This window comes from Bradysia coprophila, chromosome II (assembly GCF_014529535.1).
Source record: "Bradysia coprophila strain Holo2 chromosome II, BU_Bcop_v1, whole genome shotgun sequence".
NCBI classification, from domain to species: Eukaryota; Metazoa; Arthropoda; class Insecta; order Diptera; family Sciaridae; genus Bradysia; species Bradysia coprophila.
Window position 1 is genome coordinate 7,110,150 of NC_050735.1, and position 25,905 is coordinate 7,136,054.

Below are 25,905 nucleotides of genomic sequence, written 5' to 3' on the forward strand. Positions count from 1 at the left end.
TTTCCACCCGGAACACACAAAAAAACGAGTAAACCGAAGGTGGTGCAATATATTTTATTATTCCATTTTAAGTTTACTTTGGCTCTATGATTATTCTGGTGCAAATGCTTGCAAATATCATTCCTTGCATGCATGGTCTGGATGATCTATGTGAACGTCCTACACGGGCTATACACAATTATCAAAACGATTTGTTTATGCCAACTGTAACTTATGGAATTTATATTCTTGATTTAATGCACAACCGGATGCTGTAAAAATGGTGAACATACACATTCCGAAATAAGATTCCACCTACAACAGTCATCTGAAGGAGTCGTTTTATGCGAACTGAAATAGATGTACCATGTTGTTCCTCTTGTCTCTACAATATGCATCCGCAGTTCCTATGTTGTTTTTCTAAAGCACGAAATATGCTTTTTGCGGAGTGCGGAATGTCGCACAGTACAATTGCATTTTGTGCAAATATCCTTTTTGGATGGGGTGGGAAATTTATATTTAAATCGTACGGTAAACATTTATGTTTCGTCCTTAACACTAGTACATTTTGTTCCTGGTATGTGGTTGAAAAAGTCTTTCCTTTGTGCTCTGCAAATATTTTGTTTAAAAAAAAGCACTTCGAAACTGGTTAAGATCAACATGGAAAATGTGTAGAGTCGTTTGTGGGGACGCAATGACAATAGACACATCTCGATGTAAACAAGTGGTACGTCAGTGTTGGAATCAGTATATACTATATGGACTGAAAATTTGATTGTACTTTGAAGCGGAAAATGAGAAAAAAGAAAGAAGATTTTTCACTACTCTCAAAATATTTCTGATGTGCTGTATGGGGACGTCCAAAAAAGACGTCCGCAATTCAGTGTTGCCATACAGGTCTTAAATCAGAGCATTTTTCGTAGAGCGGGTGAAACGGGTAAATTTCGACTCGGCGGATAAAAGATATTGGCTTCGCAAAATTTTGAAATTTCATACGATGATGTATGAGTCAGACATTCTGACAATATGAGTCGATTTGGAGAAAAAATTACTTTATGATCAGTTTGACATGGAGGAAAAAAGAACTTTGTTTGATTCGAATCCGTCGAGTCGAAATTATTTATTTTTCATCATTGACGACATAACCATATTTTTTGACAGATGTAGCCAAATGTTCAACATTTTTCACATACACATGTTATCCGGCGGAAGCAACGTCATCTGTCATCTTTTTGGCTGTCCTAAATGGGGGATAGAACATAAATTTATCTAATTTATTTATTAGAACTCTGTCTAATAACACTGAATTGCGGACGTCCTTTATGTATGATCCCTATGAATAAACCACTTTTCCCATACAAAGACAAATAGGGTTCCGATCCGTAGATCAGGGCCTATTTTAAGGAAATTAAATTTCCAGAAATTCTCAAATTTTTCCATCACTTCTCGTCATTTCATCTAAAAACACAACAGATTGCATCGTAAATGTTGTTTTTACTGCCTTTTTAGTTGTTTATCATGTCTTTGAGCTTAACTGATTACTTCGGAATGAGATCTAACAGAAAATAAAATTTGGAAATTTTAAGAATTTTTGTGAAATTTTGGAAATTTTTAGAAATGGAATTCCTTAAAATAGGCTCTGCCTTAGATGCGCACCTTTGAAATACATACTAGGTCTGAACAGCTGTGATTTTCATGCGAATTTGAAATTACCTATGAGCAGCCGTAATTGTCTATTTAAAGTGTTTTTTACACTTTTCCAGAGGCTATGATAGAAAACGTATGGACGTTTTCGTGCAAATGGAAAAATGGACAGTATGACCACACACTTTCTGCCAAATTTTCGTTTTCGCTCAATGTATAAACCAGGCTTTACCTCAAAGAGCTTTTGTCCAGTTGTGTGTTACGACAAGATCAAAATCGAGTACAACCCCTTTGCGGCATTATTCCCAGTTGGATATGTTAGCTGACTAAAAATCAGTTGCAAGTGAATCTTTTCTTGTACACAATAAACCACAGAAAATGTCTTTTGCGAGACCTTCTGTTTGTTAGTTCAAATGGTTCAAATGTATTTTCCTTTTACATTTCCGTCGGTTGGTAGTGGATTTCACGGGATTAAAATATGAGAGACGAAATTCCATTGAACTGGACATGTTATTTGATAAAGACATTTTTATATAAGAAAAAAACATTATTTTGTCTCTAATGTAAAAATGCCACTGCAGTCGTCTCCAAAGATATTCAGTAATTTTATCGAACATCAAAGTTATTTCTCTGTAAATATAAGGCAGAAGAGATAACGTTCTGAACAAAATGTTTGGTTAGCACAACAATCTTCATTTCGTTGCTATGATGCAATGTAAACTCAATATCGCATTATATATCGAATGCCCATATAGTCTCCAATGAATTCGAGGAAGCAATTTGTGAGAGTACAACAATAACATCGAAAATCGACAATATTCCACAAAAAAGATATCAGACACAAAAGAATGTTTTTCTATTAAATGTGCATTGTGGTTACAGATCGGCTATGATATTTGTGTAAAGCACTTTACCAGCTTTACCACCACTTACGGGGAAAAAGAAAATCTAAAGTCTATAATTTGTTTGAAATATCCTATAACCAAATCACTTGAGAATTTAGTGAAGTGTGTTAAGTATGAAATAAATTCTACATCCAACATATCCATTATACTGAATGTAGCCGGGCCGAATAAAAAATATGGAATTTATTCTACCAAAATTTCAATATTTTTATTACAGAAAATTAGATTATACTCTAGGGCTTTCCATATCCCGCCCGATTCAAAATCGAGTTCACATTTTATTTTTTTTATCGATTTGAATTATATTCGTGTACTGTGTGTGTAGGTGAGCACATACAATCATCGAATTTATATATCTTTATGGTTAGGGGATACAGAACTCATTCAGCTTATTTATACCCCGAAAATCTCTTGATAATGAATTAACCCCTTAATAAATGTGATGCGTCAGTAAACCTTCTTCGACTATACGACCAACCAATCATAATCGATCCAAAGATGGTCACCTTTCTACTTCCACCAACCCGCGCCCCAAATAGCTATATATAACGAGACACGAAACATGACAACGTCTTTCCATCTTTTCGGAGGTAAAATTTCGATTCAACGTTTCTATCCGCCATATAAACTCCACATCGTTCCATTATCTCATCCCAACCAGAGAGGTTTATTCTCGGAATTTTCGTAATAAAAATTCAATTTGTTTATCAAATTGAAAATATAACCTACGGCGGCCGAACAGATTTGTGACCATTTTCCTTAAATGGTAAACTTTTGACTTATACGTAGTATCACTTGATTTGAATATGGGGTTGGTGTAAATGTTAAGTATTATCTTTGTGATAAGGGAATTCCAGCTTAGTGACTCCGATCCCAGTATACAGAGGAATGGTTGGCATATTATACAACTTTTGTCGTGTATCGGTGTATCGAGTAGAAAGTTTGCCCACATATATAACGTCAGCTATCCTTTGTGTGAATGTGGATATTGGATACATATAAGTGAACTAGTAAAATTTTGGTCGAATATTTCCCATGTCCCAAAGTACCAAATATGTACATAATAGAAGAGACGTGAATGTGTGAGCATTGAGCATACTGGGTTTCATTTTCGTACCTATTTCATGCTTATAGCTCTGGATAGAACGAAAACATTTAGCAAACATTCATTTGTGTTCCATAATCATTCACCGTTGAGTCATTCCATGCGAATGTCACACTCCCAACATTTTCTTTTCAGCATGTTCACGGAGCTAGATAAGCTACCGAAAGGGATTATGACATGATTTATAGACGGTGTACCTCGAATAGTACCTAGATAGTCATAATCCATTTTCTATATAACATATCCGGAGACATCCGGAGACACTATTACTTAAAGAAAAGCGGTACATTTGCATGGAATGAGTGTACGAAATAGTTGGACCATATGGAGTATTCTCTTTTACATGTTTCACATTCGATGTTCAAACGGGGTGTGATTCTATGCCATAACTAGTTCAGCCGATGGTGAATGCTGCTGTGGACTTATGTTTTAGTTCGTGTATATTATGATAAATGTACCAAGCATTATCTCGACCACATAAAGAGAAAGTAATTGGAAATGGAGATAGTTTTTGTGTTTGTATTTTGGCAATTCCGAGTTAACAGTGATGAAAGTTGTGACCAAAACATACATTTAATCTGAAGAATTTAAAATTGAGTAATTAAACTTTGACCGACGGCAATAATATCGATAGCATGATGATGACGATGACTGCCTTTTGTCCTTGTGTTTATCAGCTCTCTGTCGATTTTTCTTGTCATCTGAAGAAAAATTTGACTCGGTTGGCCAGACCTGAAGAAGAATTATGGCATACCACTCTTCTTGGTAAACTAGAGAATAGAGAAAGCTCTTCTCCTGCTAACGAAAACTGTATTTTTCAATTGCATTCTTTAATTAGCCTCCAATAGCTACGTTTTGACACCTATTTGGATTTTCTATGAAGTGTGACGACTGAGATATAACAACATGACTACCCTTTCAATAAATAAATCTCTACAAGTCCCTAATGGCTACGATCTGTTATCAATATCGACTCCAGGTATAAACAAAAAGCTCTGACCAATGTGTTGTTACATATAGTAAAAAACATGTTTAAAAAATGAAGTAGAAGATTTGAAATCAAAATCTTGAAAATACCAAGCAAATGAAGTAATAAAGAAAAAAAAAATGAATTTCGAAAAGACAATAAATTGAAAACTGTCCAACCCAAGAAAGCACTCGCGAAATGATAATCTGTACAGATAGTTAAAGCTCGGAACAGGTTGTCTGGCTTGACCTGGCCTGAACCTGAATAATTAAAAAATGACCCGAACTTGCCCCTGACCTTTTTTATTCGTCAAGTGAAATTAAATTAAATGTTAAATTTGAAATTGTTCAGTTTAAAATTGAAAATGTTTCCTAAAGAAAAATCGGGTAACCTGACAACCTGTCGGGTCAGGTTATTTTATTTCAGGTCGAATCAGATGGTAACGAGTAATTTCGCGCCGCGCGAGATTACACATATTATAGTGGAATTTCGCGCCCATACATTTTTCAATGGCTAACTTGATTTAGAGAATTTTTACGAGTACCTGGCGATAAATTGGCGGTAGATTCAGTTGAGTATCAGGCACATAAATTTTGGAGATGCGAATTTTATTCTAACACCCTAGAGCTTTGTATCAAGGATACCGGTATCCCGACATAGAAAGTGTGGATTTTCCTTTTACAAAACGTTAGGATACCGGTATCCCAACTGAGATACACATATTTTGCATCAAGGATACCGGTATCCTTACTCAGAAAAAGTGGATTTTCCTTTTACAAAATGTTAGGATGCCTACATCGCAACTGAGACGTTGCGAGATTCCTACCAGCAAGAAGTTCCTTATGGGCGCGAAATTACACTAATAAAGTAGGAATTTCGCGTGGCGCGAGATTCCTACTTTAATAGTGTAATTTCGCGCCCATACGGCGCGAAATTACTACTAGCCAATCAGATTCCACGTCAATTTAGGTCAGGTAAAACATAGAAAATCATGGTCAGGTTTTTTCAGGTCAGGTTTCAGAATGGCTCAGTTGCTCAGTGGTAGCCTTCCACCGAAATGATCCGGGTTCAATTCCTGTGTCAGACAATATGGAATTTTTCTAGCGATTAAATCGCATTGGTCACGTCTTAAAATTCACTCAAGCGTCATAACTTGGGTAGTTGCAGTGTGTTTGATGTACAAACTGAATGACTCGTATGACGTAACCCAAACACGATGAATTTGTGTTCATATGTCTTGCCTATTTGCATACTTCGAGGTGTGGCTCGCAAATCACGTTAAACCTATAGAGCCGGTGGTCTCTAAACAAATCAGATCAAATCAATCAATAAATAGAAATGTTTGGTCTGTCGAGACAGAAATATAAATTTTCAATCAAAATGTTCTAACGTTCCGCGGGATGTTAATTCAACTGTCCCGGTACTCGCACGGTTTTTTAAAGCGCTTTTTAAGAATCTCCTCCCACTAAGCGTATGTACCTAATTTCCCATTAATGAGCGGGATTACAGTGAACCAAATAAAATAAAAATAAAAATTCATGGAACGTTCCACGTTTATTTATGACAAATTGTGTAATTATCCAAATATTTCTCAAAATGATGGCCTAATTACACTCCCATTTCATAATTACGATCCGTACACACTTTTCTAATTTAACTACGCGTATTGATTTTAAAATCTGACTTTCAAAGCATTCTTAATGGCAATCATTACTCTCCATATTTTCAGTAAAGAGGAAAACGAACGAGAAAAAAAAAAGAATTTTCTTCCCTAAATCCAAATTGTGTTTAATAAAAAACGATAATAAATCAAATTTATCTAAAAAGCTTTTCATTATACTAATATTACTACACCACTTTCAAGACACCATAGATTCTCGTTCCCATATTCTCTTATATTAGTCCATGAAAAGATATGATTTGCCATTCATCTCCTCTAAAAAAAAAATAAAAATTTATATTAGCGAAGTTCGGGTATAATTTCACATCGGATCGATTTTCAACTATAACCATAAACAGCATAATTGTGCCTTGTATAATGGAAGCATATACACAGTACATACCAATCCAATAGAAACACAAGATGCTACAATTTCAGTTCCTATTTAATTAACGTTACCTAACCATCTGCGCTAAACAAGAACAATAATTTCTGTTTGTATTCATATTGATCTCTGTTCGAAAGATATTTGACTCAAGAAATTTGTAAGCAAAGAATTTGTTACTTTGCCTAATAAAAATCACTTTCGGTATTTATATTGAATGTACCACTAAGCGTCATAGAGAAGTTCTTTCGATACAACGGACTAATTTTGACTAATTAAGAGTAATGGATCCTTTGCAAATTTTTAGCCTACATTTAGGCGGGAAAATATTCGTTTTTTTAATGATTTGTCTGAAATTAATCTGTGGGCGATAAGTTATCACACTTGATGAAACCTTTGCAGATTCAATATCAACTACTAATTTGCAAAGGGTCCATTGCTCTTAAAGCATCACAAATAACCAAAAAAATTATAACAGATGACGTTGCTGCTGGGCCGGCGCAGCGCCATCTGTTATCATTCCTCTGAAAATACCGTATGAAATTGCATTTAAACCGAGAATCGTCTGCATTTTTAAATGACATATAACTGCACTCAATGCCGCGACACTATGTTTTTCCAATCGGCGGCAACATACAAAAAATACTAGGATTTTCAGTTCAACTATCACAATGACCCTTCACCTGTTAGAGGTCATTTTCAATTTAATTGTTCCCGATTAGAATTCTCTCTCCAATAGAATTGTATTTATTGCATCTCAAGAATGTGCTAATGTGAATTTCAAATCATTGTGTCAGACATCGGCACAGTGTATCAGAACGATACACCTTATACGATTTTTATTTCCAATTTTATTTACTTCTCGATAGAACTTTAGATGAAAACGTTCGCATCTCTGTGAACATTTACAGTATTAATGTGACGTGTTGATGTGATCTTATGTCAAGAGCGGAGGCAGGCATTATCCGATTCTCGGTATTGAGTGTGCTACATATATTCTATAAAATTGAATTCCTAAGTTAGAGTGAGACTGGGTAGTAGTAGGTTATATTGGATGCTACGAAAGTCATTCATTACATGAGGTAACAGTTTTGAGATGAAATATAAAAGCAAACTCACAAGTGTGTTTTGTAAGCAACAAGCTTCGGTAATTGTCTTTTCGACAGGTGTTGAATGAATCACATAGCAGCATCCAATGTATTCTGGTTTACTACCTGCTCTATGGATCATTTTTGCAGAGGGAAAATCTATGTAATAGAACAGACAGTAATAGTAGAGCACATCCTTGTTTGGAGCTTTTAGTCATGTGTGGCGTTTGCAGATCGAGTCGAAGGCGCGGGGGGCAACCACACAAGACAATTTACAAAGTTGCAAACAATCACGTCAGTTATTTTACTCACTAAGCTCCCGGGAAATGAGTTTTAATGCTTATGTCAATGAAGTAACGACCAATTTCCCAGGAATATAATGATTAAAACTCTTTTACGTGCTACGTGCATCGAAAACCGTACTTTTCGTGCTCTTCGTTCGTCGCCATCAGCATGTAAGGGCACATTACTATTTGACGAAAGTAATTTGATATCTCATTTCCAGATGAGTAAAAGCATCCGATGGTTTCAGCCCGAGTTACTTTTACTCATCATGATGCGATATCAAATTATTTCCCGAGTGTAGCATATAGTGCTTTAACTTATGATCCGAGGCGAAGCCGACGTCAATAAACACATGAAAAAGATTTTTTTTTTGCTGAAAGTTGTGGACTGGCTGCAGGATATTTTGGACTATTCCGGACTTCCAATAAAACACGACTCTACCTTTCGGCAGTTTATTGCAAAGTGACTTAACCAATTATCTTCTAAATTAGGGTCACTAAGACCTTACCGTTAATTAAGACTACTTGTCTTCGCTAGATAGAATTATATCAAGTGTGTAATTCAACATTTTTTCTCGAGTACAACGGCTATATACATCCAAATCCATTCATTAAGATATAGAATCAATTAATGTGTCCCAGACAATAGCGTCGATTTCAACATTTTCATATAAATCAATAAGAGATTAACGTTTTGCAAAAGAAAAACTTTTTGTTCTGGATATATTTGTGGATTACGTTGAAACGAAAAACAAATTCGGTACACCGTTACACAAAGGGAGCGACGAATCCATAAAACCGCAGCTTTGCATCTGTATAATGTACAGGGCTCTCAATGAAAAGATTATTGAAAAATAAGAAGTTCACTTGAAGGACCAACAGCAATGGAAGGCATTATAAACACAAAAACGAATGGTTAATGAAATGTGACGACCGGGTCGATTCTATATTTTTTGTTAATGTTAAAATCCATATCCGAGTGAATTCGTTTGCTGAAAATTTTATTATTCATTAGAATTGCAAAGTTTTGCAAACACCTCTCACAAACTTCATCTTTATTTTCTACTTAGTCTGGATATTTAAGCTTCTTTATGCTGCTTCGTTTATTTACTGAAGTAAAATCATAATGTGTGTATACACACAATTCTTGCATGTTGGTTGGCTGTGTGTTTTTTCGTATAAAATGAGCTAAAGAACATACTCCCCATAATAAATGTCTTCTGGAAATACTAATATAAATTCTACATAAGATATTCTTCGTATTATAAATCATTTTTGTCGTACACCGCAGGAGCAACAAACAAAATTACCTTGACAAAAGCCGTTGTGCAACATGATCATCTAATTTATTTCTACAGTTTATATAATACATGAAAAGGTATACTATCGCGCGTCATATTTTTATCAATAACTTATATTGCCTTGGGGAAATCAAGCAGCATTTTGTTCAACAACAAAAAAGCGAAACTTTTTAAACGAATCATAAAATATCGCACAGAGATTGTGTGTGTGATTTTTAGTTTTCAGGTATCGAGGTTGACGAAGACGAAAATGATGAAATGCGGTTCATGTTCACTTATTTATATTTATCTCAACCGTGGAAAATTTGTGAAGCAATTTTGTGATAGAGCACTGCTTATCTGCCGTTTCCGAGGCCTTTTCTACATGTTTATCTCTTCGTTCGTCGTTCTGCAGGGTGCTCTCAGACATTTTTTTAAAGCAGGTTAACACTTTTAAAATTCTCAAGAAGCAAATCTGAATTAGTCGTCGAACGGAAAGTTTTCGTTGCGAGTGCAGATTCAAACGAGATTCTACGATTGATTTTCCATTATCCACACCGAGACTGTTTAAATTATAAGCTTTTGTTGCGGAAAACCGGAAAACCATAAATCCGTTTCGACCCATGTGGATTGATGATCATTATATTCTGGTGAAATTATTCGGTTGGAATGTTAATTGGATTAAGGTTCAATCAGAACACCATGGTTTCATAAAAATTGGATGAGTCATGATGTGTCACTTCACGCAACCTATATGTATAGAGGTTTTTGTTTTGATACATACCATGCTAATTGGGTTTCGAAGCGGGACTAGTGCAGATTATACAAGTGACATTGTGTCTTTGAATAGTTATTGAAATTATCTGTATTATTGATCTCCGCTTAAGTCTGGTAATTTGTTGTGCAACTTTGTCTATGAATTTTATTGACTCTGTACTCCATGGGCCCATACTGTGGCATAAGAACTTTTGGTTTACATCAGGGCGAAATATTGGGGAACTTCTTAGCCAAACTTCCTAAAAGTTCTTCAAAATTTCCAAAAAAATCATGTCGATAGGTTAGAGTTTTGGGAGGCTTCTTCCATTGAGAAGGTGGAACCCATATCAAGATCCTTTGTTACTCACTGACCTCACTACTTCTACTGTGTTAATTTTCCTGTTTTCAATAAGAAGTCGTTAAGTCACCTGTTCTCTTATGCGGTACATCCTCATCTTGGAGTTCATAATACCCAAAGCTCCCTGTTGTCCTTTAAACAATAAATGATCTGCAACTTCGACGAAAACTAGATGCCGAATTCTTATCGTAGCGTCGCCGTGGTCCTTCGTAGATATAGTAGTATTTAAAAGTTTGGTCGACATATGCGGTGGTGTTCTAACCACCCTAAAATGTCCCATAATTCCCTAAAATTTCCCAAAATTCTCTAAAATTCAGAGAATTCAATCTTATGCCTGGTGTGATAGCAAAATACTCTCTTGATATTCGTTAAGTTTGAGCGGCATGAATTTCGGCAGCTCTTGCCGCAATTCTCAAGTCAAACAAAACTACAAGAAACATAACAGACATTACCCCCACACTATATCTACCTTGCCAATACCCTACCTAGCAAACAAACTTCGTTTTCACACTGTCAAAATACGACGTTATTCCTTTGTTTTTAGAATGATGCTCTGTTGACGAATTTCTAATTTTATATGCAAAGGCAACGTTGTATTTTTACCACCTTGCTAGAGAGCGTATTGGTTAACAATGGACAACACAGCATAATTAGTCAGGAAACAGATGATTTTTTTATAATTTATTTTGATTCTAGAACCAAAATAAGAAATATTTGCGTTGTTAGAAACAATTTAAATTGAGCAGATTTTTTTATAAATTAATTTTTAACGATCGAGCTATGCGAAACGACATTTTCGTAAATGCTGTCAAAGAGGCAGTCAGAAGGAAGTAAGCTGCTAACACAAATACGTTTAAGCAAATTCAAAGGGAAATGTCATAATTATAGAGAGAAACCAAAGCAGTAAGAAAGAAGAAAAAGTCGACATTGTTTTTTGCGTTTTTTTAAGAAGATAATGTTGTGAGTTTTGATTTCCATTTAAAAAATAAAAAAAACTGTGTTTTTTTCAAATGTCGTCGAACAATTTTTATTTTAAAATAAGTCAACGAATCAAATTAAAAAGATGTTGCTGTCGACTAATTGTCGATCAACGCAAAATTACTAAATATATTTTCGGCTTGCACATACTTGCTCTTTACTTCCGACTTGTTGTTTTGTAAAACTGTTGCGATGAGAATATAGATTTAACAGTTTTTAACCTGTCACAGACAGAAAGCATATTAACAGTTTTACTATCTGATCTATTACAGCCTGTGTCACAGACAGAAAGCATATTAACAGTTTTACTATCTGATCTATTACAGCCTGGGACAGTCAAAAAAGTGCATTTTTATTCTATACGTGTTTCATCGATTTCAGCTGTTTTGCCATTGTAATTTGTATAGTTAAAACAGCTAAAATCAATAAACACGAAAATCATAAAAATACACTTTTTTGACTGTCCTTGGCTGTACGTCTTTTGATCGAAGATTTTCATAGATTGATTTCAGAAATTTTTTACTTCATTTGTTTTGAAAACGTTTTTTTTACTATAAAAGACTTCATTAGTCATCGCTTGTTGTCGTTTAGTAATGCTGTCGTCGTCGATAACAGATGACAGCCCTATGTAACAGGTTTAAACAGTTGAGAGGGTGTTCCTCGATAAGTTTTTTTTTTTTTAAACTTCCAAGAGCTCTCACACATTCTACATCGACAAATGTCTTTTTAGGAATAAATACATCATTCTACAAATGAGTCGGTAGCCATAGGTCAATTATCTTCAAGCTACGGCCCCACTAAGTGCTCCGAAGTACGGTGACTATTCATTTGTTATAATTGAAATTCGTTTCGTCTCTGTTTTATTTGAACAAATGTTGACGATACACACAAAAGAACCGTTCTACATTGTCGACTTCGGTATTTCAATAATGTTTCTTGCATAATCAGAACTAAATGGAAACTAAAAGGATTGCAAACTGTTTATAAAATCTCATTTCGAAAGCTCCGAAATCAGATTATCCGTCAACAAAAATAGAAGTAGCTGCTATCCCATTAATTCTAAATTGTTCGAATTCTCACTGTGGATTTAATTTACATTATCACTTTCCACATATTTTCCGAAAATAAACAAAAGAGATTTATCTCCAACTCGCCTGATACAACCAGAATGAAAAAATAAAAAAAAAACAATGTGAGCGCACACACACACCCCATTCACCATTCTCGGATTAGGTTTTATTGGATATTGAAATTAATTTTGCCATTTGTTTTCTTTTTCACAATCTGTCGATCGAACTGATTCCGATTTTGTATGCAGTATACGTAAATTGCCGTTACAATCCTTATGCGAACGTGGGTTTTATTGTTGATTGTCGAATGGTGTTCTCTATCTCGCAGAATTAAATGGTGTATTCCATTCCGATAAAAAGACATAGTGTTTGTCAATAACACATTTACATTCTCCGCATGTTTATGCCTTGTAAATTTTTAGCACAGTTGGAAAGTATTAGTCAGACTTATCCAGACCAAATACATCAATACCACGTCAACATCTCAGTCAGTATACGCTCCACTCATTCGGTTTCAGCTTGTCACACTGCAATTTTCTCACAAACCAAATTCATTTTAGAAAATTGAGTTTACTTGCATTAGTGGTCATATTGATGATGTGGTATCACAATATGGTTTCACTTCAGTGCGAAGCAGGCGATAATATCTACTGTGCGTCTAAGCTCCTTTACGGATTATCACTGTGGAAAATCTCGGATTAGTTGCTCTTATCTTTCATGGAATTACATGTCGGATTCAATATTTTCATTACGCGGTGTGTAAATGTAAAGTCATCGACTGAATGTTTGTGACGTTTTTTCAGCAACTGGTATCGCAGTAGATCAAGAGAGATTTAACGAGGGGGAAAACTACTCCGGAAACTGGTGGCTTAGGGCTAAAATAAGTCACAAATTTATAAGTCAAAAAGTCATCCGTAAAGTCATGTCACGACAGTCCCGGAAAGGTCACAAAAGTCCCGTAAACTCACGAAAAATTCTCAGAAGTTCCAGAAAGAATGTCCCGGAAACTCACAGCAAGTCTTTAAAGTCACAAAAAGTAGCGAAGAGTGACGTTGGGGAAAGAATCAAAAAATCACGAAAAAGTCACGAAGTCATGAAATTTCGGCGTTATTCAAAAACTCACGGTAGTCACAGAAAGCTTTGTAAAGTCAAAGTACTAGCTGCTGTTTTTCAAAGTAGTTTCCCCATCGAGATGTAGGCTAAAATTCTGTCATCAGCTTTAAGATTTGCTCGTATTGAACTGTAGTCAGACGTTGTATGTTCTCAGTTGAGTCTTAGAGGTGTTCAAATTTTTAAAAAATGTGGATCCTCAAAGGATCTTGCTTTCCTTACAATTTGTGTCATTTTCAGCTTCTATGGAACACTGGTCAGTAGTTCAGTACATGCCTAGATAACTTGTATTAATCATTATACTCCTGTTGTTGATCTGTACATGTTACAATGATTTTCCCTGTTGCCTTAGGAATCAATTCATCAAAATGATTATCCTTTCGCCAGCTCCTTTTGCTGACACACCAACACACCTCAAAATTCTGTAGTTGGGTGGGAGGTTTGTGCTTAATGCTTAATGCACTCATACGCTTGGTCAGTCAGAATGTTTCGTTTGTTAATCTCACATTTCTCCTCTGTGTCTACTGGATAGTTCAATTATGTTTCACATTTTCATTTCCATATTGACATTCGATTTTGATTTCAAAACTTTACAGCGTTTTTTGCACATGTTTGCTTTTTCAGGGTGAATGATATTTCATTTCATTCTGCAAACCACCACTCGGTTTTCCATTATAAAAACTCCTCATATGCATGGGCAAAAGTTAATTTGGCTTTGCGTATTAATAAACATACGCTATGGCCTGGTGTTATCGCTGAAAAAACACTGCAGCTTGTTGTTGGAACGTTATTGTAGCGTGTTCAAATGAGCACTTTTATTTGCGTTCGGGGTGCATTATATTGCTGTGCATTGCATTTTAACTGGGTTAAAATTATAAGTATGACGTTTCCTCAAGTAATTCAAGCGCGGCAGTGAGTGTATTTTAGTTAAACATGCAAGGGCTGTTTATTTTGTGCGGATGTCAAATAAGGGACATAACACAATGAAATGAATAAAACATTCCCATTGAATTGTTACATAAATGAATGTGACCGTTTTGAAAATACCGGCTCAGACGGCTCACTACAAAAAATCAAAGCCGTATCAATATAAAGCAATGTATAATTGGTCCCTCGTCAAATCGACGACTATTGCCTGGTCTCCCTCCCGCTGCCGTGAAACTCATGTATTCTCATGTACTTGGAAATGATTGATTAGAGCCCAGAACACCCAACGTTGTTTTTAGAAATTCTACCTTCCAAACCAGTAATTCGCTCAATTGCAAACGGTTATTAGCAATGGCATCGCATTCAACACACAAACTTAACACACTCAATTACCGTGCAATAGTTCAAAGGTCCAATCAACATATGCTTTCAAAGCATACATGCAGTCGGAACTGTTTACACCACAAAATGTGGTTTTCATTGTAAATATATTTTAAAAATGAATTCAAACTTTATTATTTTGTCGTACACATAAAATGTTGGCGTGCATTTAATTAGATTCGCCATGTCATCCGAACTAAAAGCTAAAATGTGTAACAATTTCACTCATAAATTTCCATTTAATTAACATTGAATTTTATACCATTACATTTGGAGTGATGCTTTGTCGTTGGATAGATTCGGTTATTATCGATTCTGTGTGTAAAAGGCCAGTTCGGATATCGTATAGCTCAATAAGCCCCGTACGAACCCGTTTTACTAACTCTTTCGATTACCTTTCATGTATGCGGCGTGAAAATTCTTATTGTGAACACTGGACAAAATAACAATTTCGCGCCGATCATATGAAAAGTGGATGGCATTCTCTAAGTAGTAGAATTGACAATACAGGTCACAAAATGTTTATTTTCTAACCGGTCACTTTTTCTAAGGTGACAAAATAAACATTGGGAAATATGTCGTTGTTTGATTGGGTTGCCTATTCTCTTTTGCTCTTTGTACTTGCCTTATGCATATTTATACGATTTTTTTAACAATACCACGTACTAGCATATAACTATTTCTTCCGTATTAACAAGTGAAAACACCTTTGTTTGTATGAGTGGATCAGCTGAAATTCTTGTCTAAATTTCGCTGACGTTCCCTGCAATTTAATTTCGTTACATTATGTACTCTAAAAAAATACGATAAACAAGAAAAAAATGGATCGCATGTCGATAAACTGAACTTCTCTTTAATTAATTCGCGTAAATTTACATAAACAAAAATAGATTGTGCTGATAATTCAACTTGCCCCCTCCAGTTGTTTTCTCATTCCTTTGTCTTTCGCATTTTTGCGGGGACGTTTGTAACACATACAAGATTATCTAGCGCATTTTGCAGAAAAGAAACGTTTTGACCCACTTCACAACCGAACCACACTGAATATTTATGCTGTTGAAAGTAAAACAACATTTTATTTGATCAAATTAACTACCCCCAAAGTATTTAATAATTTACACCGAAACAAAACCCTCATTCATTTTCATTACTTACCTACGTTATGTTATATAATGTGCAAACGCTCTGAGGTACATATTTCTGCGAATATAAAGAATAAGAAATAGGAATACAACACTGGGTTACGTAAAGAGGTAGATCGTACTCATTACGAGTTGTAATTCACTTCAACAGCAACAAGGTGGGAATTATTTTTTTTAGAAATTCTTCGAACGACTGACCTTTTCTTATTTCTTAAATTATGTACAGCTCAATGAACACGAAACGATTTATCTGCCTCTTTGATTCTGTAAATATTTAATTGAGATTCATACCAAATTATGCGGATGTTTTACTGGTCCTAATAGGAAATGGAAGAGTTATGGTAAGGTTCAGAAACCAGCTTAATATCTACTGAATTCTTACACTGTCTGCATAGTTTACAATTTACATCGAAAGAACACAATTTATTAGTGATTGTAAATAAACGCCGAATCCTATGGAAAGCAATCATTAAATGCTTCGTTTTCTATTTAAATTGATAATATGAGTCGAGCAATTCGACAAAAAGAATATACTCCGGCCTCGAATGCTAACTCAAACAATATCCAATCTACTTATTCGCACCTTCAAACATCATATTAATATCAGGTGTTAGATGGTACTATAGAACTGCAGGGAATTCTGACGATTTTCCTAGTTCCTTTCTGAATTCTTTCGATGGTTAAGGTAACAGCAGGCCAGTTCATGAGAAAAGACCAGGAGGGAACCAGAAAAATCGCCAGAATTCGCTGCAGTTCTATAGTTCTAGGATAGGGAAGACAGTGGACAATTAAGACGGCACATAATTTTAGGAACTGGACCTCTGGTGACTTCAAACTTGTTAAAAGTCCAAATGTTAGCTGAAGAAATGGCCAAAGACGTGAGAAATGTCTGGTGTCTAGAGCAAAGAAGTAGAAGGAACGTATAATTTCGACATTATTTTGGATGAGTTACCCCATAAAGAGTCACAAAAATAATTTTATTATGGAACAGGACCAATAAAATACTTATAAAATACAAACAGCTCTCGTAAAAGTAAATTGAAATTTTCATCCCAAATATGGAACTTTCCGTAATCCCCTAACCGAAATCAAGGAGAGGGGAAGTAGTGACGTAATGTATGAGCAAGAAACACTAGAATTAGTATTTCATGTTATAGGTATGTATGTTTTATTGATCTAGAAAAAACTTAAAAAATCCTTATGTGGACATACATGACTTTCCCAGGCTATATCTCAGGCCTGAACATGGATCATGGCCGGCCGGCTGAAATCAGAAGTACTTGAATGTAGCTTTCGAATGACACCACTTTTATGAAAATTGGAAATGGCCTGGGAAAATGGCTTCAAAGTGGACGAATATTCCGGGACACTTTTTGGGGATTAGGGTTTCGACCTCATTTCGGCTCCTACAAAAAAAAGTTCTTCCAAAAAATATCGTTATTGAGTCATACTATCCAGAACAGCAGACGTTTTTGACTTTAAAGGTTTTCATATTTCATTTTCCGGAAAAAATTTTGTTCCGCAAAAATCTTAAAGAACTTAAGGCGCACGGAATTACATAAGAGCCTGTACTACTTTTGGTTTTGTCCTAAAGCCTCCTTTTTATTTTGACAGCATAAATGTGTTGACATTTATTGCCATTTGATATTTGTCCATTCACTGATTCATTCAATATGCAAATCCTGAAGCGTGAATTAAAGTTATCTGATCCACATAATAAGAAATGTATACCGTTTTTGCTAAATCGGTGGCGCCACTGTCCATTTTATTATCAAACTTTATGCTGTCCCATTTTATGATACTACTACACACCTTCGCTAATCGCAACGAGCTACGAGCATTTTTATTTAATTTTCTTGACTGAAAGTCAGGGCCTTACGTCTATAATAAATAAAAATGTTTTTCATAAAATGTACACTATGATTGAAAATGCATGAATTTTAAAAACCTTAAATGTATGCAAATGTTTTTCCCTCTTTGTCCATTCCTTGATAATAAGATAATTTAAGTAATTCTGAACAGATTTCCAAAAACTTTTTTTTATTCGACGAGAAATGAAATTCGTGAGACTAAGTTCGAAGATGGTCTATAATGGGCTTGCTGATCTTAAAGATATTCTTAAAAGAAGTGTAGTCTAATCGCTTGATAGCAGGTTACAGGTAGAGAAAAGTGAAATTGACATGATTTCCGATGTGGGATTGGTTGACGTTCGTAATTGATTCCACAAGAATTTCGTTGAACAAAAGAAAATCTAGATTTTTATTTTCTGAATATTTGTACGCGAACGAGACAAGAATGGATTACTAAAGTAAAAATTTAGATTTTCAAACCACAACAACTCCCGGATCAGAAAACATGTCCCTGTACCCCGAGTAATTCTCAACGGATATCTAAAAACTTTTATTTAATTCGATGAAGCCGTGAATTCCTAAAAAAGGCTTTTAAGAGCGCTCATCTCTTGGCAAATTTCTAGCCTATGTTTGTGCGCAAAAATATTTCGTTTTTTGATGAGTTCTCTGAACCAAAATCTTTTTCTGAAAAAGTAAAACCATTAAAGCATTAAAGCATGTTACTTTTAAAGGAAAAATTGGTTTGTGAGTCAAAACTTTAACCACTTGGAGAAGCCCTGGCAAGTGTGTATAATTTACACATTTTGCAAAGGTTTCTCCAAGTGGGGTAAGTTATCAACCACAAACCAATTTTTCCTTTAAAATTAACACATTTTAGCATGCTTTAATGGTTTTACTTTTTCAGAAAAAGATTTTGGTGCAGAGAAATTGATGATTTCTGAATATTTCTGAAAACGATATTTTTTCTCACATATGTAGGCTAGAAATTTTGCCAAGAGGTGAGCGCTCTTAACAAAGAAATTTGAATTTTTTTTACACGATTTTCATTTTTATTCAAAGCTCGAAATCTGCTATATTTTCAGCGCCTTTTATCAGACAATAAACCTTGTGAGACTTAAAACTCGGCATACCGACTTCTGAGAAGTTAGGAGTAACGCTCGAATTTTTCCTCATAATCAAGAGTTTTTTGACGCGTGCTTGAAAATGTTTTTATGAGAAAAGGTTACTTTTGAAGTTAAAGAAGTCTCGAGCGAGCGAAGCCGATATTACTCCACTGGTTTTATGATTTCTTGCAACAACAACATGTAAAAATATATTAACAAAATTCGTCAGACAAGCGACTTGACCCTTCCAAAGAAATGGAGCTTAGTGATTAAAAACAAATTGTATGTCTTCCACTAGAGAAATCGCTTTTGAAATGATTAAACACCAGCAATTAAATTTAATTTTTTTTTTATATTTCAAAATAGATAGCATCAAAGACAGAAAGTAATCATAAAAAGCGGGGGACTGACTTATTAATAAAATAGAAAGAAAAAATACTAGAGACCGTCATCCACATCGAACTAACCTTTTAATAATAGCCGTTTCTATTAAAAATCATCGTAATAATAAAATTATTTTTTTAATAAACTGCGACGGGAAAAAAATTCAATTGAAAAAAAAAACGAAGAAAAATGATTATTCATAAAGCCAAAGCCGCACACCGTTTTTTTTAATATATATAATTCGAATGCCATCAGCAGAACGAGAAAATTCCAAATGATATTTTCTCCGGCAAAATAATCGCCACTTTTATATATAGATCTTATAGAGTATACAACCACTAATTTGGTTATCAGTTAATTAAAATTTTAAGAACTTTGTTGGCAATAGCGGTTGGTTTTCGCTAACACGGCTGCACTCACCATTATATACGGGGTGCTATTGAAATTAATGACTTATGATGGTTTTTCCGTCATCATTAAATGTAATTGAAAATTTTCTCTTTAAGAAAAGATAACAAGAAATTCAGCGTAATGAACTCCGCTACGATTGTACATTATATGTATGTATATTATAATGCTCTCTGGCTCATAAATACTTTCCTAATTTAATGGAGTGGAAGTTATATCAAAGAAAGTTTTTGAATAAATCTGTCAGAATTATGTATATGTAGAAAAGAATCTAACAAAACATTTAAGAGAGTGCCAATTTTTATTCTTTGGATTAAAATTGTCAGTTCTTTTCACGCGAGATGGTAAGCTTTTATTATGTGATGATGCATACATACAAAAGACCCATGCAAAAGACTATTCAAAATAACATTCTCTCAAGAATTTATTATCTACAATAGGATTAGATATAGTCAACAATTTATATATACACATCTGGGATACATCACAGTACTAACGTTAAATTAAATGAATAAGTTCATCGTTTTGCCAAGATATCAATGTTAATTTTGCTGGAAACAGCGACTTGATTATGAATGGCTACAGGCGGGAATTTCTTTTATAAAAGTCTCGTTGAACATGTTCTATACTCGTGTGGGCACAAAGTGGTAACGTCATTGATTCATGTCGAACGATATTGCCATTGTGATTTTTAATCTTAGGTTAAGTGAACCACATTTATCACATTTATAATTCAATCTGTTATTTTAAATCAATAAAGACATTGTTCAAGGATTCGGTGGAGTTTTATCATACCTATTTCTCTTTTGATCTTACATGGGGGCTCAATCGATCAGCAATCGAGAGTAAGTGTTGTAATACGATGTAGTAATGGAAAAATCGTAGTGAAAGCCAGACTCAAAGCAAAGTGGATAGTTTTCATTTGAAAACCGTTACTTTCAAGTTGAATTGATAAGGCGATCTATTCAGGTGGATCGTGAGTTTTCATGCTGAAATATCGATACGATGAGACTGCGCAAATTGCTAAGTGGGCCACCTGAAAAGTGGGTGAGTGAAGGGGTACTTAAGTGCGAACGATACGAAAAGGGTTAAGGGCGTTCTTCAGGAAGAATAATAGAATGAAAGTACGAGACAAGTCAATGCAGAAAAACCAATAGTTAGATAGTTGAAATCACATGGCGGTAACGATTGATTTAGAACTAGGGTTCCCATTCGTCCTCTTTTTAGAGGACATGTCCTCTTTTTTCGTCTCGTTCTTCTTTTTTACAAAAATTCTAAGAACATCACTTTTTTGATGAAAACGTCCTCTTTGTCCTCTTTTTTCAGGTCTTCTTCTTTTTTAAGTAAATTTAATACCTAAAAAACGAAAAATTTTCGCTGCGCGTCATTAACTAATAATCTTCTCTGTCAGATAATACAACAAACTCTTCACATAAAAAAAAAATTTCGCTCGCTCCGCTCGCATTCTTTACCTAATCCTTTCCTTACATTAAAACAAAAGTTAGTAATTTTACAAGAAAGAAAATAGTGTAACGTTTGTGAAATACCAAAGATCACGCAATGATAAGGTAAAACGAATTCTGTATTCAGATAATATGGAGTGGATGTTATCACTGAGAAGGAATCGAAAAGAATATCAGGACTATTTCAGTGCATTTTTGTATTTTTTGTTTTCAGCATATGAACTGTGGTTGTGGTGTAAATTACACATTGCACAAAGTGAATGTACAGTCGTTGTAATTCCGCGTCAGAAATTCACTTTTCGTCCTCTTTTTTGAATGTGAAGGCGTCCTCTTTTTTGACGCCGAAATGTCCTCTTTTTTGACGCCGAAATGTCCTCTTTTTCAAAATTGAAAAATGGGAACCCTATTTAGAACCTGCTATTTTGTATCAATAAACACATTGTTTCGTTCATCATGGATTCAGTGGAATTTTATCATCTCTATTTCTCTTCTGATCCTACACTCGTACGTTGTTTGTGAAAAGGAATTTTTTTAATTTCGAGCGCAATTTGACTTACATTATAAGCCAAAATTACTGAGCCAATACCGCATTGTTAATAACAATGGAATTTTGGGAAAATTAAAATTTTCGGCGGACCTGCAATTATTTTAATTAAAACCGATCAACAACTAATAACTTTCAGTTTTGTGCCCAATTTTACATTCTTTTTTAACGTTACGACAGCAAATTTTTGTTTATAGCCAATTCGTTTTAACTACAATTTATTGATGCGATAATATAAAAGCCATTGACAACAAATTCAACACATGTGTGTCATAAAGCAGGGCATATTTTTGGCACCAATTCGGATTTCCTATGACGTTTTAGGAATATTTTTAGAATTTTTACGATTTTTTTAAGAGTTTATGGAATTTTTGAGTGGAACTCAAAGTGCATGGATTACAGAACTCGGCTCCACTTCGTGTGGAAACCTCTCATTCACTGAAAAAAGATTTTTAGCATGCGCTAATAAAAGAAGTACTACAATCACAGTTCACAGTAAAGTGTAAAGTACTAAGGAAGGTAGTATCAACTTACCGGTTCTGCTGCGATAAAAAGTGTCCTAGGACACTTGACAAAAATGAGGCGACGCAAGATATAGTAACGTAAACTAATAGAAGTGATACATTCTAAATCAATTTAGAATTTAAGAACCCGTGACCAGTTGAATGATGACAATCGCTTTCAAGCAAACTTGGAGCAAATTCGTTTTTCCATAGCCAGTCGGTTTCATTTCATTTATTATTCATTTTCAGTCGTCTTAATACAAGCGGACTATTAGAGTGTAAAATATAAAATTGTAAAAAGTGTAACGTATCAAACATAGTTAGAGCGTTTAGAGTCAGGGTTAAGTTTAAGGAATCACAAATGATCGTCGATAGAGCACGTTTAGTTAACAAATAAATTAATTAAATTAATAGAATAGAGCAGAATAGAGTCGAATATCACAGATCGTCACATAAAAGTAATTACAAGTGTCAGTCAGCATATCACATTCGTAAGAAATTAGTCAGGTTGGAGTCTGGTAGTCGATACAAGGCATTGCGGAAGAGGTTGTGTGGCAATGTGGGATCGATAATGTTCGAAACGGCATTGAACATACGACAGGCGTTGTTGAATGGGGAGTTGAACGATCGACTCGTCCTACACGCTCGAATGAATATCATACCATTGTGTCTCGTTGATCTTGAGTTCAGTGTAATACGTGAACGAAGTGTCGGTGAGTTAATCTTTCCGGTGATCAGAGAATGGATGAAGAGTATGCACACATTCGTTCTGCGCCGGATCAACGTTTGTAGATCTAATCCAGCACATCTTTCAACATATGGACTCAGTACGTAGTCATTGTCAGATCTGTTAAGATGATCACCATTCAGGAACATAACGAATTGTTTCTGTGTGCTCTCTATCGTTCTCCGATGCGTTGCAAAGTGTGGTGACCAGATACAGGCAGCGAATTCTAAATTCGATCGTACTAAGGCTTTGTAAACTATTTTGGTGGCATCGTCGTCGAGAAATTGTCGTTGTCGTTTCACGAAGTTCAGCACAGATTTGGATTTATTGCTCACATATTCGTGATGGGAGTTGAAGTTCATTCTAGTGTTCGTCAAGACGCCAAGATCGAAAATGCTGTTCGTTCGTTGAATAATTTGACCATTCAACGTGTAGTCAAAAATTATCGGCTTGGTCTTCAATGTGTATGTGATAATTTTGGACTTGATTCGGTTGATTTCCATGCCATTGTCGCTGCACCATTTGAAAAACAAATTGATGGCAGCTTGGAGGTTGAGTGCATCCTTCTCCGACTTGATAATTGAAGCAATTTTCTTGTCATCGGCGAAATTGAGGCAGAAAATACCAGTCATACGCACGTCTGAGTCATTGAAGAACATCAGGAACAAGAAAACTCCCAAAATAGATCCTTGGCCAACGCCAGAGAGGACGATGAATGTTTTTGATCTGTCTTTCCCAATAAGCACATATTGAACTCTGGAGGTCAGGTACGAAATGAACCACAGCAAAAGCGAATTCGATATCGGAAACATAGCCATTTTGCGGATAAGCTTCATCGCAGCGACCTTGTCGAAAGCTTTGCTAATGTCGACGTTGAATGTATCGAGCTGTGCGTTTTGATCGAAGGCATCGTGGGCAACGACACTAAGTTCCATTAAATTTGATTCAATGTTTCGACCAGGAATGAATGCGTGTTGAGATAATTCGATGTCATGAGGAATTACTAGTTTCATCTGCATGAAAACTACTCGTTCGAACACTTTGGCAAGATTCGGCATCACGTTCACTCCTCTGTAGTTTGTAACGTCAGTTTTTCGACCTGATTTGTAGACGGGAGTCAGTTGACCAATTTTGAATGCGTCGGGGTAACGCTTTTCGGTTAATGATTGATTGAAGATAATGTTTAACGGACCAGCCAGATTGATTGCACATTTACGTAGGAAGAGCGATGAAACTCCATCGTGTCCGCTGCCTTTGTTCACATCCAGTCCACTAAGTACAAATTTCACAAGTTCTTGCGTTGACGCGATGTCGTGACAGTTGTTGTCATTTCGTGCATTGATGAAATCAAGTATCGATGGATCATTCGGGTGCTCAACGTAAACACTCTGGAAGTATTCGGCGAATATATGTGATTTTTCGGCATTCGTAGTTGCTTTTTTACCGTTCAGTTCAACGATAGCTGGTAGACTGTTCGATTTACGTTTGGAATTGATATGACGCCAGAACGATTTTGGGTCTGTTTTAATGCAGTGGGATTTTTCACGTATGAAATTACTGTGCAGTTCTGTTCTGAGCGCTTCGTAGTCATCCTTCGCTTGTAGGAATTCACGATCGTCTAGGACTGTTGAGATGCCACTCGATAGCTGATGTTTACGTTCTGCACTTAGTTTCTTGAATTGTTTATTACGAACATTTTTCAGATGTAGCAGCTGCTTGGTGTACCATTTCGGATTGCTGGATGAGCGGATCGTGGCACGGGGAACAAACTTATCGAAGGTGTCATAGATGTTCGCATACAAAGTGGTTACCGACTCGTTTACGTTCGGAGCACAGTCTTGGAGTATAACAGCATCTGATAAATGTGCGTTTATTGCATCATAGTCCGCTTTCTTGAAACAGAACACCGAATCTGATTTGGTTTTGATTCAAATTTTGTGCTTGACGAGCCCAAGCCCCTAACTCTGCGTGGGTTAAGGAAAATTATTATTTTTATACAAATCAACCACTTCTGCCTGTGTCTCTGCTATATCGTGGATGACGGCTAACATTTTCTGCTTACAACAATTGTAAATTGTTGTCTTAAAAATAGTCCCTGCTCCCTTGCACTGTAAATTTTATTTTTATTTATTCGTACCTGTGTGTGATGTTTAACAAAAATAATAATTTATGCAATGGTCGAGGCAATGGTGCATTCATGAGTGTAAACCGTAATACAGATAAAATGCACAAATATTTTCATGCGATTTTCCGATAAATTATGGATATGCACATAGGCTCTCGCCGCAGGCATACGGAGCTCAAGCTCAATGTTTCATTAATGTCGCACAATCGTTTCATTATTGAATTGTATTACATAAAGTCATACAAGTCGTAGTTGAAATTAATGATATTCGCCGCATAATTATGGACGAAATTGTTGTACATCACTGCCTGTATACGTCCATATTGCAGGCGGATTTAGTAGTATTCAGTAGGACGTTTTAAATCAATGGAAAGTATAATTTTCAGTTTATGAATGCATTATTGAATACATAACGAGAGATATGAAACGGAGCTTCTGGGTGAAAACTTTGGATGACAAGAAATGTTCAGAAAAATGTGAAATTTCCGGAAAAGCGAAGGGCATTCCATAGCCTTTTGAAGTAGTTGCTAAGGAAGTTGCAAGAACCATTTTCCTTTTACAAATTTCGCAACTACTTTTGCAGCTACTTCAGGCGTAGTAGTTGAAGTAGTTGCAAAAGTTGTTGCTGAAAACATTTTCCCTTTACGAATTTTGCAACTCATTTTGCAACTACTTCAGGAGGGTGCATTCCATTCTCATATAAAGCGTTGAAATTTATTTTTCTGTTCATTTTTCATTCATTCCATCACTTAACAATGAAATTGGCTCACGACCGTAAA

General features: G+C 35.4%; 2 protein-coding genes across 3 annotated transcripts in view; one reads left to right on the top strand and one right to left on the bottom strand.

Annotated features, from left to right (window-relative positions):
• The window catches only part of LOC119069901 (TWiK family of potassium channels protein 7), a 146,626-nt gene that overhangs the window by 115,432 nt on the left and 5,289 nt on the right, over nucleotides 1-25,905 (top strand). The gene's annotated exons all lie outside the window — the stretch shown is intronic.
• Nucleotides 22,758-25,052, bottom strand: LOC119081607. Its single transcript, XM_037190686.1, has 2 exons — nucleotides 25,011-25,052; nucleotides 22,758-24,893 (listed from the first exon to the last, which is right to left on the bottom strand). Exons 1-2 carry the CDS (start codon nucleotides 25,050-25,052, stop codon nucleotides 22,758-22,760), a joined length of 2,178 nt encoding a protein of 725 aa, XP_037046581.1.